The sequence below is a fragment of the Phocoena phocoena genome, chromosome 9 (assembly GCF_963924675.1).
Source record: "Phocoena phocoena chromosome 9, mPhoPho1.1, whole genome shotgun sequence".
NCBI lineage: Eukaryota > Metazoa > Chordata > Mammalia > Artiodactyla > Phocoenidae > Phocoena > Phocoena phocoena.
Window position 1 is genome coordinate 51,837,318 of NC_089227.1, and position 16,184 is coordinate 51,853,501.

Here is a 16,184-nt window from a genome sequence, read left to right on the forward strand (position 1 = left end):
CAAATGAGTAAACTAAGACACAGACAGGTTAAGTTAGTTGTCCAATGTGACATACTTAGTAAATGAAGCCCAGATTTCAACTAAGGCAGCCTGACTGAGGAGCTGTTACAGCTCCATTTTCTGCTGCCTTCTATTACATGTGTCAGGCGTTGAATATCAGTTTACATTTTACAGATTTATTTCCACTTACTTTCTTAATGATTCTGATTACATTTCTGAAAAGTTACATAACAGGAGGGAGGGAAGTCATGCAGAAAATTCATGCAATATAATTTGAAAGCTTACCATTGAAGAAACTTCCCTCTTCTCTCTCTGGATGATCTAGCTTTTCAGTTATCTATTCATTATATACTATGAGAAGAGAGAATCAATTTACATTTTCAAAGTCTTTCTAAGAAAAGTCAGTGATGACTTAACTAATTTTAAAAAAATGCTTAACATAAAATACTTAGAAATAATCATATGATTTCTATTCTGATACTGCAATATTACTGCTATTTTAATATTTAGGGCTCAAATGACTTAAGGTATTATCAACTTGGGTATGAGTTTAACAAAGACGAAAAGGCCAAACATTTGGTGGTGACCACAAGACTAGTTGTCTCTGCTGACAGAAAACCTGTGGATGCTCAATGAATCCCTAATCCCTTCAAATCATCTTCTGAATTCATTTTCTAGAGAAGTTTGGACCAAGGACCAAGAGGGGTGATATTACTATCACTCCAGGAAAATAACTCTGTGGGTGAGAGGTATCGTGGTCAAATGTGCATAGTGTATGACGTTTTTCAGGTTCCATATTTTCTTCTTCCACAAGTCAGAAGTCTGTTTATACTGTGTCTCGAATAAACACTCATAAGACTACCACATGCAGTTACGGTATCAGTAACCTCTCAATTTGTAAGTCTAAAGGACACTCATACATTCAGACCCTCCTTTCCTGATCTCTATGACACCACGCTTCCACTTTCCATCTTCTTCTCAATTCCTTTTGAAGAATCTTGTTTCCTTTATTCAACCTTTTAATGTAGGCTATCCCTTGGGCTTGAGATTTTTCTCCTAGGTGGAAAATAATCCTGCTTTCTGAATGTGATCACATTTTACTCCCTACAATGAATCTAGTGTAACTAACTGCTCTCAATCTGTGAATAGATAACGGTTTCTATCTGAAATGAATAAATATCCAACCCTGTGCTCTCTTCAAAGCACTTCTCCTGGTTCACTTTGCTGTGGAATTGAACATGGAGGGAGACAAGTTGAAATGCCGCATCGTCCTCTGCAGCCCTCTGGTGTGATTTCAATCCTAGGAAGCAGCAATCACCCTGTACTTCAGCTCCTCTCCTCAAATAGCTTTTTGAAACAGTTCGTGATCCTGTTACCATCAAAACAATTTCTACGTAACAAGATCTAGAAGTTAGCAATGGAGTATGTACATGCCTGACAGTTCATCCTTGCCCCTACAAGGTTTACCCTGCTTCTCACTCAGATTTAGTATCATGTCCCAGAGGCCCAGAGCAGCACAATAATATGGATGTCCCCTGATGTTATTTTTAATGGAAATTATAAAGGACCTTGCAGTACCCTTTCATCAGTCGACACTTTATGGTTCAATTACCCAGGTGAACAAGGGGGCTATGGTTCTGACTTCAGTTGGGTTCCCAGGATCTAGGCCTGGGCAGAGAGTGTGAGGACCTGCCCAGAGCTGTGCATGTTGAGCTGAAGGGAGCTAAGATCTGAGTTCTGGGTAAGCAGGAGCCTTGTAAGTACGGGAAGGTTTAAAGCATCAAGCTGAAAAGAGTGGAGATAGGGTCAGTCAACTAGGTAGGATGAATTGATTTGGGAAAAGTCTTCAAGGATTCCTTAAAGCAAAGTGAAACTTTTGTTGAGTTGCTTTTGTGGAGTGGGAGTTGGGGTAACTGGGAAAGGTATTAATATCCAATTTAGGTTGGAAATTTTAAACTCTTCTCTATCAATATTATGTTTTTTACCATAATATTGGTACCCATCCTACACTAGCTATTGAGGTTATAAGAATGTGTTTTAGAAATGAGAACAGTGTTTCCTACTCATACTTTAATTTTGATGCCTGGGATAAGTAAGAGGAAGACTTCCAGCTGTGAGTTACTGGAAGTCTGGGGCACCTCATCAAACAAATTATAATACTTGCCAGGAGCAGTCCCACGAGGAATGTAAATCGTGTGTGGTCTTCCAGCAATATAGACTTGAGTTCTGTTCAAAAGGATGGTAAAGTTAGAGTTAGTGAGGCTTATTTTCAGAATAAAGTTATAATTGGAATTATCTTATTAGATAGACTATATTTATGTAACTTTTTATTACCTTTGCTTTATTACATTAAGTTCTCCTTTTATTTATCCACCAGGAGACTTAAAGTGTTAGATTAAGAATATAGTAATACAATTAAAATAAATGAAATATCATTTGAAATATCAATAAGTTAGCAACAGAATTAACAATTGCTTGTTTACTTCTCTATGTCTTCTCTTAGTAGGATGTAAGCTCCACGAAGGCAAGAATTTATCTTTCTTGTTATAATTATGTCCCTAGTGACAACCATACTACTTAAGGCATAATAAATACTCAGTAAATATTTACTAAAATAGATGAGAGTCAAAGGAGGCAGTGAGAACACGAGCGGCTAAACATTTATGTTCTCTAACACTTGGAACTTTAAAAAGTGCTTTAACTTAAAATCATATCTGCTAACTAACAAGACTATTAGATCAGATGTAGTAATCAATCTTTTGATGCCCCATTAGTCATTCATTTTTTTTAATGAAAGATGGATGTTTCTGGAACCCAAGCAGCATCTTTGGATTATGAAGTACAATAAGTCCTTAAAAAGACAAATTCCTCTAACAGAATGCAGTGCTCATGGAATTAACAAGGTCTAGGAGATCTCTAGAAGAAATCAAAAAAGAAGAGATAGCAGATGAATAGCAGAGCTAAACCAGAACTGAGGGCAGTTGTTGGCCCATATTTGCAGAGAAGCTTCAGAGTTTTCCTACTAAACTGCAGAAACTTCAGTGATGGATATTTGCTTAGGCCCCTATTCTCTTCTGGGAATAATTAGCCACTTTACTGATAAGCACTATGCAAAAAAGTGATGACACTTATAAGAGACCAGGATCCTGGGGTGTGGGGGGGAAATATATATATATATATATATATAAATATAAATATATAAAGCAACACGTTTGTCACAGACTCTTGCCACATATGTAATGTACCCTTACTGGTTCTTCCTTCTGGGTATATTTTTTTTCCAAGATGTAAAGAATAAGGAATTATCTTCCGTCTTACTCTTTCTTTTATCTTTATATGTTAATAAGAAAAGGATGTAAGGTCTCATAGCCAGAAAAATACAAAGTCCTAGACAAAGAAGTAGTCTTAAGTAAGCAAACAGAACATTTGGCCAACACTTATCTTTTCATACAAGCACATTTCACTTACAGATGGGCCTATTAAAGCGCCTCTGCCTTATCTATGGATCTTTCTACCTTGTCTCTGGGTCCTTCTTGAAAAAGGTGTACAACTTAAAGAAAGAAAATAATACTGTGTTGGCCTGAAGGAGAATGAAGAAAAACAAACTTCTCAATGTGTATGGACTATGAAAATATTTTCCATACCTCTGTGAACTACTTTTGAAAAAGTTACTTGAGAATATACTCCAGCAAAAGGGAAAAAAAATGAATCCTAAAAAAAAAGGAAGATATGGGATGCAAAAATTTCTTCTCAGTAGAGCAGTGAAAAGAAACGAATTTTTGTAAATTATAACAGGAAGTCACAGGACTTTTAAAAGAATATCTATAAGAAGACAATGAATATATTTTACCAAATACTAGATGAGTAATCACAGTGACAGGAATAAAGATACAGGTGTACTGTGTCCTTCTTGACAAGAAATAATGGGGCTTCCCTGGTGGTGCAGTGGTTGAGAGTCCGCCTGCCGATGCAGGGGACATGGGTTCGTGCCCCAGTCCGGGAAGATCCCACATGCCGCGGAGCAGCTGGGCCCGTGAGCCATGGCCGCTGAGCCTCTGCGTCCAGAGCCTGTGCTCTACAATGGGAGAGGCCACAAGAGTGAGAGGCCCGCGTACCGCAAAAAAAAAAAAAAACAAGCAAAATAATAATATCCCCTAACAACAAAATAACAAAAAAATATGGATAGTGCAAGACAAATTTTTCAGCTTTCATGATGGGGAGTTGATAGATAACATGTAAAGTTAAGAAATCATGAAAAGGAGATAAAACCATATTGTTCAAACACATGGAGGTAGCCAAAAAAAGAACTACAAATAGAATCATATTAAAAGGATTATTTTTGGAGAGGAGGTGTCAGAGGTGGAGTGGGAGTGGGAAAAACAAACTTTTTTTTTTAATAAGGTAAGGAGTTTACTTTTTAAATATTTATTTATTTATTTTTGGCTGTGTCAGGTCTTAGTTGAGGCACGTGGGATATGCAGCACGCGGGATCTTTTGTTGCGACATGCAGGCTTCTCTCTAGTTGTGGCACACGGGCTCCAGAGCACGCAGGCGCAGGCTCTCTAGTTGTGGCATGCAGGCCTAGTTGCCCCGCGGCATGTGGGATCCTAGTTCCCCAACCAGGGATTGAACCTGTCTCCCCTGCATTGGAAGGTGGATTCTTAACCACTGGACCACCAGGAAAGTCCCAGAATAACCTTTTTATTTTATAATTTTCTGTACCTTTTGAAAATTTCTTCCTTATCATATGGATGCATATACTATTTTTATTACATAAAAAAGGTAAAACATTTCCTGATTACTGGCTTAGCATTCTCTTCAATGATACTATCCTAAAGTGCATTCTTACTAAGGATAAAAGGAACATACGTCTGCAGGTAATATTGATAGATGAAGCATTGACAAATGAACACTATAATCAATACTGCAATGAGTAGAAGCATCAGGAATCCAAACATGTCAACTGAAATGTATGAAAAGAAAAGAAATATATTTTAAGCTAACAGAAGGTTAATAATTTCTCATAGTTTCATCGTTCCTAATATCATGCAGTCTGATTCTTAAATACAAATTCACCGGTCATTATTAAAAATGATACAGTAACATACATCATATTCTCCAATAAAACTACACTTAACACAATAATCACTAACATTTGAAAATAATCTGGGTTGCTAAAAAGAGGAAACATTTAATGTCCTTTATCTCCAGATAGGTAAACTATTAGGCCACAGGCTTATTTTTTCCTTTATTTTGTCTCTAGACTCATTCCAGGCAATATCTCAACAGAAAGAATAGATCTCTCAGGTTGCTGTTTCTATGAAGATAAAATAGTAGGTAGCAGGGGATGGTTTGTTGTTTGAGTTTCAGCAGTTCCTTATCAAAAAGGCAGCCAACGCTTGCCGGGAAAGCAGATTTCCAGCGCACCTGTAAACTGTATCCCCTCTCAATACTATTTAACTTATCAGCCTGGTGTACCTGTAAAATGAAACTAGAAGGGCAGAAGATGAAGTAGGAGACTAGGGTTCCCCATTCATACTAAATACATGAAGTGTCACTTGCTATATATAAGTTCTTTGCTACAACTATGATTTAAATTTACCTGATGGTATCTGAAGAAAACATGGATTTGTGAGCAAAATTTATATTTTTTCACTTCAATATTTTTAAAAAAACAAAAATACAACATTACAGATATAAAATTAAATACTCTTTAATGATTGAGATGAGTTCAGTCCCAGGGAGTCTTTGTTCTGAATGTCAATTCTCAGTATTGAACACATTAGCTGAGGAAATATAAGTTATTAATAATGCTATTGGGCTCAATATGTCCTCAGGACTAGCTTACAAGAAACTCCTGGAGTTTCTAAAACAACTTAAGAACACAAACCTCCCTTTACTGGGTTACGGTTATTGTACATCAGAGTACTTTAGAGATGAAATTTAAAGTATTTAACAATTGGTATGGTAAGGCACCCACAAATCAGAATGAATGTTGACCTAGTTTGAACCAACACTGGCTGGAAACAATCAGTATCAGTCTGTATCAGAGGAAACACCAATGAACAGACTTGCTATATTTTAATAAAGCAAATATAATAATTTATAATCCTTCAATTGTAGCAAATCACTAGTTTGCAAATCAATTGTCAAAAGTACAGGGCTTCCCTGGTGGCGCAGTGGTTGAGGGGACATGGGTTCGTGCCCCGGTCCGGGAAGATCCCACATGCCGTGGAGCGGCTAGGCCCGTGAGCTATGGCTGCTGAGCCTGCGCATCCGGAGTCTGTGCTCCCCAACGGGAGAGGCCACAACAGTGAGAGGCCCGCGTACCGCAAAAAAAAAAAAAAAAAAAAAAGTACATAAAATTCAAATAAGGACAACTCACCACGACCGTGACAGTTCAACCAAAATATAGAACTGAAATGACACCCAAAATATGGAAAACAAATTTTTTGCAAGCCCTTTCTTCACTGCACCGAAAACACTGTATTTGGAAAGAAAAAAAATAAAAGCAGTGTCCAAGTATAATAACCACAATCCCAGTAAGTTTCTAGTACTAGTTCAGTAAGTATTCAATATATAACAGCCATCATCATCATCATTTTTTTATTATTATTTGTAGTCGATGCTGTTGGTGGTCTGCCGCTTTACCAGATCCACTTTACCAGGCCCATGCACACAAACCTAGATGCAATGAGCGCTGACTGCCAACGGCTCAAGCTGCCTTTCTTCTTGCATTGTCCTTGTGGATAGGGACCATCTTGCCTGTGGTCAAGAGTTGACTTCTGTCAGGAATTGACCAGTATATGCGGTTCCAAACAATGGACATCCTTGCTTCAAGGCAGGCACAACTCTGCTATGTAACTTTTTGCCCCAGGGCTGCCCATGGTTCAGGCCAAGTGTAGGCTTTGGCTGAGGTCACATCTTTGCTTGGCTCTTGTCCCTTAGTTTCTCTGGGTCCCTTACTCCTTCATAGAATTTTGCTGAACAGCAGTCACTCAAGAAATCACATGTACCTGAATCCCTTTCTCAGGCTCTGTAGTTAGAGAACTAAATCTAAGACATTATTTCACAAAGTAGTAATAATGACTTCAGAAGATAGGGTGTTTTTCGTTGTTGTTGTTTGTTTGTTTTTTCCCTCTCTCTTTCTAATACTCTTTCCCATTCCCCTTGTCTGCAGCATTCACACTTTCCTCTGGGGATTCCTCTTCTGTTACATGTGGGCCTGGTGGTGCTGTCAACCAGCCTTGCTTTACCCCCTTTCCCCTTTTTGCTCACTGGTGGCCAGATGACCATGTGGAAATAGGAAAATTGAATTCTTGCTGAAGTAAGCAAAAGCAAGGTACAATGGTGGTAACCACCGTGGAAGATAAGACTAGAACCTGGAAGAGTAAAAAAAATGAGGACAGAGTGGTAAAAATGGCTGTCACTTACATAGGACCTACCATGTGACAGGCACCGTCCTGAGCCCTTTATATATATTAACTCATTTCATCTTCATGTCAACCCTGTAAGCTAGGTACTGTTATATCCACTTTATAGAGGAGGATACTAAGGCACAGAGCAGTCAAATGACTCACATAAGGTCACATACCTAGTAAATAGGGAAGCTTAGGTTCTAATGTAATCAATTTGGTTCTATGCTGGTAACCAATCCTAAGACTGATCCCAGACCCCTCCCAATCACTTCTTGCTGTATATCCTGAGACCAGCAGGATACACATTCCATTGTAAAAAGTCACCCCATAGACACTGCCTGAGAGCAAGAGATATATCACAGGCCAACTTTTGTTTCATGTTAACCAAGATCAAAGGTCAAGTGAAGGCAAATTTAAGATTGAAGCCATTTTGGCTAAATAGTCCTCTTAGACTGTTGCTTAAAGACTGGAACTTCAAAGTCAAAGTCTACATTCAAGGATTACAGCCCAGAGACTTCAGGGCTTGGTTATTAGATCTCAGAGTTTTTAGGAATCAAGTTCATGCCATCTAGCAGGGTTTTAAGGGAGATGAACAGAGCCAGAAAAAACCTGAACCTGTCAGAGAAGAGTTTGTGGTCACTTAGTGCTAAGCTGATTCCCTGGCCCCGATAACCAGGTTCACAGCACATGAGCTCCTAAAGCAGTGCAGTCCCCAGAAGAGACATTCTTCCCTGTGCCTCTCTCTGATAGGAGCTCAGAGAACAACGGAAAAGGGAGCTCCTTCGCAGGTTAAGCCTGGGGCAGCCAGATTGGTGACCAATAACTCACTGCTTGGCCAGGGAAACTCAACAGAGTGTCTGCACACCACGTACATCTCTCTGACATTCCAAAGTTATAGCTGGGGGGCAATAACTGACAACGACTCTGGGTAAGTACAATTTTACTTGAGGGTAGGTTGCATTAATTAACAGGAGCATTTTTTTAAATGTAGGGATGGAGAAAATACTTCCTGAAAGGTCAAAGGGTGAAACACAGTAGCCTAAGGTAGTTTATTTTTTTACTCTCTGTCTGCCCAGATTGTGTCACCATCCTTCTTCCTATGGTAACCCACACCCTCTTACCTTTTCGGACCTCTTCCCCACCTTTATGTGTGTCTGCAGCTATCAGTCAGCTAGGCTCCACCACTTTCCTCCTCCTGGAATCACCTGACCCAGGCAATGGCACTCAGAGTAGCCCATCCCTCTGGCTCAGTAACTAGTGCGGGACTGGACATAAGACCCAAATAGGGTCAATCAGAATCCTCTGTGGAATTGTATACAGGCATTGGCAGAGGTCTGCTGGGAGCCTGCCTCTTCCCCAGCTATATGGAAAATGTTCATTTGCCATAGAAGAAAATGAGGTCAACACCCAGAGTGAGGCAGAGCTGGGAGATGAAAAGACAGAGAGGAAATGGGAATAACATCCTTTAAGACTCAGCTGTGCATGATGTCAAGGCCACACTGGACTTACCAGTTTTGTGAGTGAATAAATTCTCTTTTTTAATAAAGTAGTTTGAGTTTGGTGTCTGTCAGTTACCTCAAAAAGGTTTGACCGATTCCTTTATTTTTTTTAAGATTATTTTTTTATGTGGACCATTTTAAAAGTCCTTATTGAATTTGTTACCATATTGCTTCTGTTTTATGGTTTTTTTGCCTGGAGGCATGTGGGATCTTAGCTCCCCGTCCAAGGATCGAACCTGCACCCCCTGCACTGGAAGGTGAAGTCTTAACCACTGGACCGTCAAGAAAGTCCCTGACTAATTCCTTAATTAAGGCTAAAAAGTCTTCAAAGAGAAAAACTTCAAATTAACCAGAGGAACAGAAGAATATATTCAACATCTCTAAATTAGTAATGCGTAATTTAAGACAAATTACATGAATTTTTTTCTTGTAGCTAAGGAAGATGACCCATATAAATACAAAGCCATGCTAACCTCAGACCCTTAAGAGAGTGAGAAGTGAGAAGTCAGCTAACAGACTTTAGAATGATGGTTAATATCATTAAAATGAAAAAATGCAGAAGGGGGGAAGGTACATAGTAATGTTTAATGGTTTGTTAACATTGTATAAACTAAATGGTTTAATACTTATACTGGCCAAAAATATTAAATAAGTGTTATTGTGCAAAGAGGAATTTTAAAGTAGTGGACATAGGATAAAAAGAGCATTTACTAATTATGGGCAAATGCTAGATATAATGGAAGTTAGGTTACATTGATATATAAAGCATTGTTTTCTAGAGGCTGAAAATTTAACTGGCAGGTATAATATTTCCACTCTATAAAAAACAAATGTTTCTAAATGGAAGAATATTAGAATTTCAAAAGGAGTGGAACAGATAATAAATGTAATAGGAGTTCATAGCGAAAGTACTCACTTCTAGTTGATTGGTTAAGATTTCTTTCAGAGAATAGGAAGAATTTGTCTGAGCTTTGAAGAAAAGGTAAAATCTGTGCAGGAAGGAAGGGCTTTAGACACAGAAGCTATGGTAGAATAAAGAACAGGTTTCCACTGTGGCAGGAGTGAAATCCGTCGTCATGAAATTTTGTGGAATTATTTGGAAAGGTAAACTTTTCTCAGATTGTGATGGGTTTTGAACCAGACTAAAGAGTGTGTTTTTTCTTTTCTTTTTTTTTAAATTGAAGTATAATTTTTTCAAACAAAAAGTTCTTTTGTTTTTGAAGTACAATTTTCTAGAAGCAAGTACATGTTTGCACTAAACTTTTCCTTTGTTTATTTCTAGATTCTCAAGGAATGGTTTGAAATGCAGAAATACTTCTTAATAACCACTATTAGTCATTCCTACTATCAAAAAATTGTGTAAAACAAAGTTTGGCATATCTTTTAGACTACAACTGTAAACTGTGTAACTTTATAACATTCCCAAGACAATTTCCTCACATAAAAGTTAACTTACTTTATTATTTTCTGTGCACAATTGACAATTTTTCCATACAGTACATGCTGCAAAAAAATTAAGTACAAAAATATAAATACAAAGCCTATTTATTGCTCAACTTTATATAAAATGCGTTTCATTAAGTCATTCCTGTTTCATGGCAAATGTATCCATACCCTGAGCATTTTCCTTTATTATTTTCATATGTCTAGACACTTTCTCATTGATACCATTTCTCACTAATCCTAACTCCTTACTTTCTCCTGTTACTCAGAAAAATATGAAATAGCATCATCCAACTTTGATTAGCCAAGTAAGTTCTAAAAATTAACTTTCTTCTCCTAAACTAACTCTCTGGTCCCAACCAGGCATCTAAAGCTACGCACCTGAATCAAACTGGGCTAATCCCACAGCACACTCATTGATCCAAGGAGAAGGAATCTGAGCAAGTCAGCCCAATCAGGATCCTCCTTCCACGATTTACAGATTGGAACTTGAGGGGTAGGGGTAGTGCGGAGCCTCTGTTTCCAACTTTTCAAAAATTTAAACAGGATTGTCTCTATGTAGTTATAAAAGTGACACATGTTCAATATAAGAAATAAGTATACATTAAAAAATAAAAATCAGCTGAAATTCCACCATCCAGAGAAACTCTGATGCTTCATCTTACTTTAAACAAATTATTTCCATGATCTAAACTTGGATTTTGCCATCATTCCAAATGACTGCAACCATGAAATCTTAAATACCAATATTCTAGTCTCTGACTAGAATCTTCTTTCCTTTCCTCTCTTGTTTGCCTTTTGACATGACTCAGACCTTCACTTTTCTTGACCTTTCCATTGTTTTCCAAATCTGTTTGCCCCTGATGGCCTCATTCCCTTCTCTTTAGTCTGAACTTCATGTCAGTGAATGACCCAATCTGGGTCCATCTCAGAGATTTACACTGAGTATTTGTATAACTAACCAGCAATCTTTCTTATAGTCTTTCTTGCTGTTACTGAAGAACCAATGAGGGACAGCTGACCTACATGACAATGTGCTACATGAAGCAATAGGTTCTTTTCTTCTTTTACTCTCTTCCTGAAGAAAGAGGCACTAGCTATTTCCACAGCATTCTCAGGACCAGATTCTTCCTATACCCTGTTAAAGACCCAATTTTTTTGTGTATTTTTCTCTCCAGTCACTTCCTTCCTCTTGATTACATTTTCATAATTTCTGCAGCATCATTCTCTCCTAGTTCTCTTGGAACATTTCTGGCCATTCCTTTTTGAGTTTCCTGACTGGTTCCATTCCCTCTATCAATGTCTAAAATGTTGTTATTACATAAAATTCCATCCTTGTTCCTCTTCTCTTCTTCCATGAGGGATCACAATTTCAAATACCTAGAGATGCCAGGCGTCAATGTATATTATACCAGATATCAAAACAAAAACTGTCTTTTTGATTGGCAGTGCAAAGAATTAATTAATAATTTTATAAAATAGAACAACTGAATCAGACAAGCTGATTCTAAAGTTTATCTGGAATTAAAATTTTTTGATGAACAGCTAAGAGAAAAATTTGGGGGGAAGATAACAAGATTTCACATATTACTATTCTCTATATTACATCCTTACATTTACTTTGTTGATTTCTGATATAGGCATGTAAAATGAGTCCATATGGCTTTTAATTTGTTAAATGTTCTTTTTATTTCTATCACCTTTGACTGCATCTATTTCAAAACTATGTTGTTAGGTGAACAAAGTTTCATAATATGTCATCTTCATATATTGTGCTGTACATCAGTATGGAATATGGCTTATTCGTCTACTTAAACATTTTTTTTTAATTCGATGTTATCTAACATTAATATTGCTACACTTGCTTTATTTTTCATTAGCATTTGCAAGGTATATATTATTCCATCAATTTATTCTTTGTTGCTTTATTTCCTCTAGTCACACCCTGAAGTCACACCTGTTTCTATTTCTATATGAGCGGTTCCTTAAAAATTTTTGAGAGATATATTTTATCTTCTTCTTTCTATCATTGCTTAATCAGGATCTACATTCTCTACCTATATAAGGATCCTAGTATGCTTTAACTTTCTTCCTTTCCCTTCCCACACCATTCCCCAGGTAGAAATCATCTGGAATTTTAATTATTATTAAGTCCTTATCAATTATTATTAGACTGTTAATGTATTTAAATTGCTATTGACTTGTAATCAATCATTTATAAAAGTTTTACTGGTTTCTTTGCTTACTAATCTTTCTTGAATCCCACATTTCCCCTTAGCTTATATTCGTTTGCTGAATAATATCCATGAGTACACCTTTCTCAGAAAGGGTCTGGGAGTGACAGAAATCACTCTGATTATATATAACATAGGGAACTTAGTACTGGGAATCAGGTATGCAGGTGATAGAAGAGACTGAGAAATCTACCTGGGGAAAGACAATGTAGACCCATCTCCCCCCAGATATCAGCATATGCTAGACTAGAGGGCAGAGGAAGGAGGCAGCTACCAGAATCCAATACAATAAGTATATGTAGAGTCTGCATGACAAATATTCTTGGTGTGTTCACCAATACAGAAATAAACAAATGGGTACTACAGAAATAAAGAGAAAACCTGGAAGCCTTGCCTCATTTTCAAATTACTTAGCCTTCATTTCCTTGGAGAAATCTGCCTTTTCATCTCATTCTGATATCTTGACTTTGACATATGTTTCACGGAATCTATTTCTCATTTGGTGGTTCTCTAGCTCAGCACTTGTGGGGAAATTTTCATCTGTTCCTTGAGTTCTGTTTTCTTCTAGGACAGATTAGCTGTTTTTCTGCATGGGAGTATATATATACTCAATTATTTATTCTGTTAGCTATGCAGTGTTTGCATAGGTTCTATATTGTCTATTTTCATCTTACTAATGATTAGATAGTCCTGTTCAGACCTTCTATTTGTGTTGACACAGTAGAAGTGACATTTTGACCACCTTACCACTGTCCTTGAAATTTTTTTCTGACAAACTACAGTTTTACTGTATTTTATGCTCTATTCACTTGGTTGTTCTCAGTATTTGACAAAGGGAGAGAACTCAGGTGAGTCTGTGCCAGACTTTGTTAGAATATCTGGGCTCTACACTCTCTTCTGAGGTTTTATCATTTTCCACTGCCAAGGTTCACTCTAGCTAATTGGAGATATATCCCATTTCCATACAGGGAATATTTCTGGATTGTAGATCTGCCCCTAAATCCAGTTTGTAGCCCAGGAACTTGTGTTTCCATGAGAGTCAGATCCACTGTTCAGTTTCTCTATTTTTCTTATTTCTCCTCCGAAACCATTTCTCTGTAGGTCTTCAGAACTACAGGAGTAGTACTGGGAGTACTGATGAAAATTCTTGGAATTTAGTGACAGTCATTTCTAAGGGGTGATGGTGGCATCTGGAGTGTTACCATGCTGTGCTATTCTATTTTGATCTAGAATCTTCTATTTCTTTCCTAGCTTGCCACTTGCTTTTTAGGCCATACCCCTTTGTTTTCTGGTTGCTCCCAGTAAGAGAATTTCTCTACATTTTAGTATTTTTTAATGCATTCATTAGGTATTGGAAAAGAAGATTCTTAACCCAAAGTTCCAAGAGCAAACTACAACTTCTTGGGATATTGCTTACTAAGCTCTCAAATATAAATAAAACATCAGGCTTAAAACCCCGGGGAATCAAAGCAACCCGCTTAGTAGGGGATCTCACTTGATGTGGGATCATTAACAAAGTCCTGTGGGTTGCCTGTGGGAAGGGTCTATCACTCAGACCACCAGCAGGGATGTAGGTGGAGATCTCAGTGAAAGGTTAGAATCCCTTTCGCAGTTTTGGAAGTGAAAGAATCGTAATGTCTAAGAAACCATATCCTTGTAAAACAGGAAGGTTGAGTGCAAGTTCAAAGGGGAAATTACCCCAGGCTAGGAAGCAAACACTCAATGGAGGCCCAGGACAGGCTGACCAGGCTTTCCCTCCCAAAGGGAAGCTGTTTCCTCAGAAACACTGACTGGGTTCTTCAGCCCTAGAATCAAGCTAGCTAGAAGACCAGACTATGTTATCCATGATTCTTGATTTATTTTTGTTTACTCCCTTTTTGTTCTTCCTCAACATTTTAACAAGGTTTTTTGAAAAATTCTAGTATGACTCCAATTTGTTAGGGAACAAAGGGAGGGATTTGTTTCTATGTTTGGCCTGTTTTTAGGCATTCTTCCTGGGAAGAACATGGCAAGGGATGGCATGAGAACATTGTTCCTCTTGAAGTATGTATGGGAATGACTGAGAGGTTAAATGAGAGAAAAATGTATGGGAAAGATAAAACCAAAGGAAACAAGCCAGATCTTTTGATTCAGCCTCTCCTTATCCTCCATCCTCTCAAAGGAGAGTTTCATTTCAGTGCAAAGCTAAGAGCTTTGGGTTTGGATTTAGGAAGGAAGACACTCACAGATACTATCTTTTTGACTCTGAAAACCAGAAAGCGGTAATTATTCTCTCTTAGAGTCTTCATAAAAATGGCACTCTTGGCTTTACAGGGCATTTTCCAAGTAGTTCAAATCCTGTCCTTATTCTATCTGTACAATTCCAGTTTAGGATACTGAAAACGTTATCTCCAGTTTCATGAATTTAACTCAGTACAACTTTTAATGTTTCAGAATTTCTTCAGTTGGGGAGGGGAACAAAGGAAGTCTCCAAACCAAGTAATTATTTCTTAAGATAAGACCCAAATTAAGTACTTTATTAACTAAGACCGTACAACACTAAGAAAGACTAGCTATGGCCATTGAGTGGGGTCTGATTAGAACAAAACCCAACACCTTATTCACAGCACAAAGCTTTAGGCTATAGGTCATGCAGAACGAAGTGGGTGGGGAACATGCTTTCCACATTTAAAACTGTTTTAATCCACTTTTCACACTTCAGATAAAGCAAATGAATTTGAGTCCAATTTAATTGGATTTCACCAAAAACGTTAAGATCCTTTAAAAATGTCTTCCTGCCAACACCAAAAGGCAACTTTAGAGATGAAAATCTCAGCCTGCCAGTGTGCCACAACCAGCAGGACATACAACGGCAGCGGCACACCTGGGGCAGCAGCCTCTGGGCTCAGGATGGCTTACCATCATCCATAGATTTTGGTCTGTGCTTGTTCTTGTGTCTGGAGACTTGGGAAAAACTATTCTCTGAGAAGCTGATAAACAGTTGGAGGAGAAAGAGGGAGAAGAATACTGGCAGGAGGATTTGACTCCACGACTGCGGCCAGCACATGCCTCCTTGGCCCTGGGTTCTGCCAGCTGCCGGCCAGTGGGATTGCGGTGGGCACCAGGTACCGAGCTGGACCCGCGGACCCACTCATGGACTGTGACCTGTCCCAATCCCAGCCCCTTTTGAGGCAGCCCCTTCCGAGCCCTGGACCCCAGCATAATTCGAAGAATTTTAGTACCTCTCATGTTCCGGCCAGAACGCGAAATGTTTGTAATGCGACCCTGGTCCACACTGGCCTCGGGCTCGCGAGGGCTCTGACCACCGCCTACAGTTTATCCACTGGTCTGGATGGAGGTCTATTTCCCTCCAAAGCCCACAGCTTTTTCCTGCTTGGCCGTTGCTTTTGAAGAAGGCCTGGATTCTAATTTCCACCATTCAATAGCTGGAAAGCAGTAGCAGCTTTCTGTGCCGCTTTCCGCAGATGTAAGGGAACCTACCATCTACCACGCACCATGGGAGTTATTGTGCGATTGATAGGTGATGAGGTCCTGAAACTCACAACTCTCTCAATCCTTGATCTTGTCTTTGACTAGTATGTGGCCCTGTG

At 38.4% G+C, this 16,184-nt stretch overlaps 1 protein-coding gene across 1 annotated transcript; it reads right to left on the reverse strand.

Moving 5' to 3' along the window:
• Positions 1-1,662: 1,662 nt before the first annotated feature.
• On the reverse strand, positions 1,663-15,640 carry PTTG1IP2 (PTTG1IP family member 2). Its single transcript, XM_065883554.1, is given in 7 exon segments — positions 1,663-1,785; positions 2,070-2,226; positions 4,870-4,963; positions 6,392-6,448; positions 6,451-6,484; positions 10,374-10,420; positions 15,493-15,640. Coding segments are annotated over 7 exon segments (660 nt in total).
• Positions 15,641-16,184: the final 544 nt, after the last annotated feature.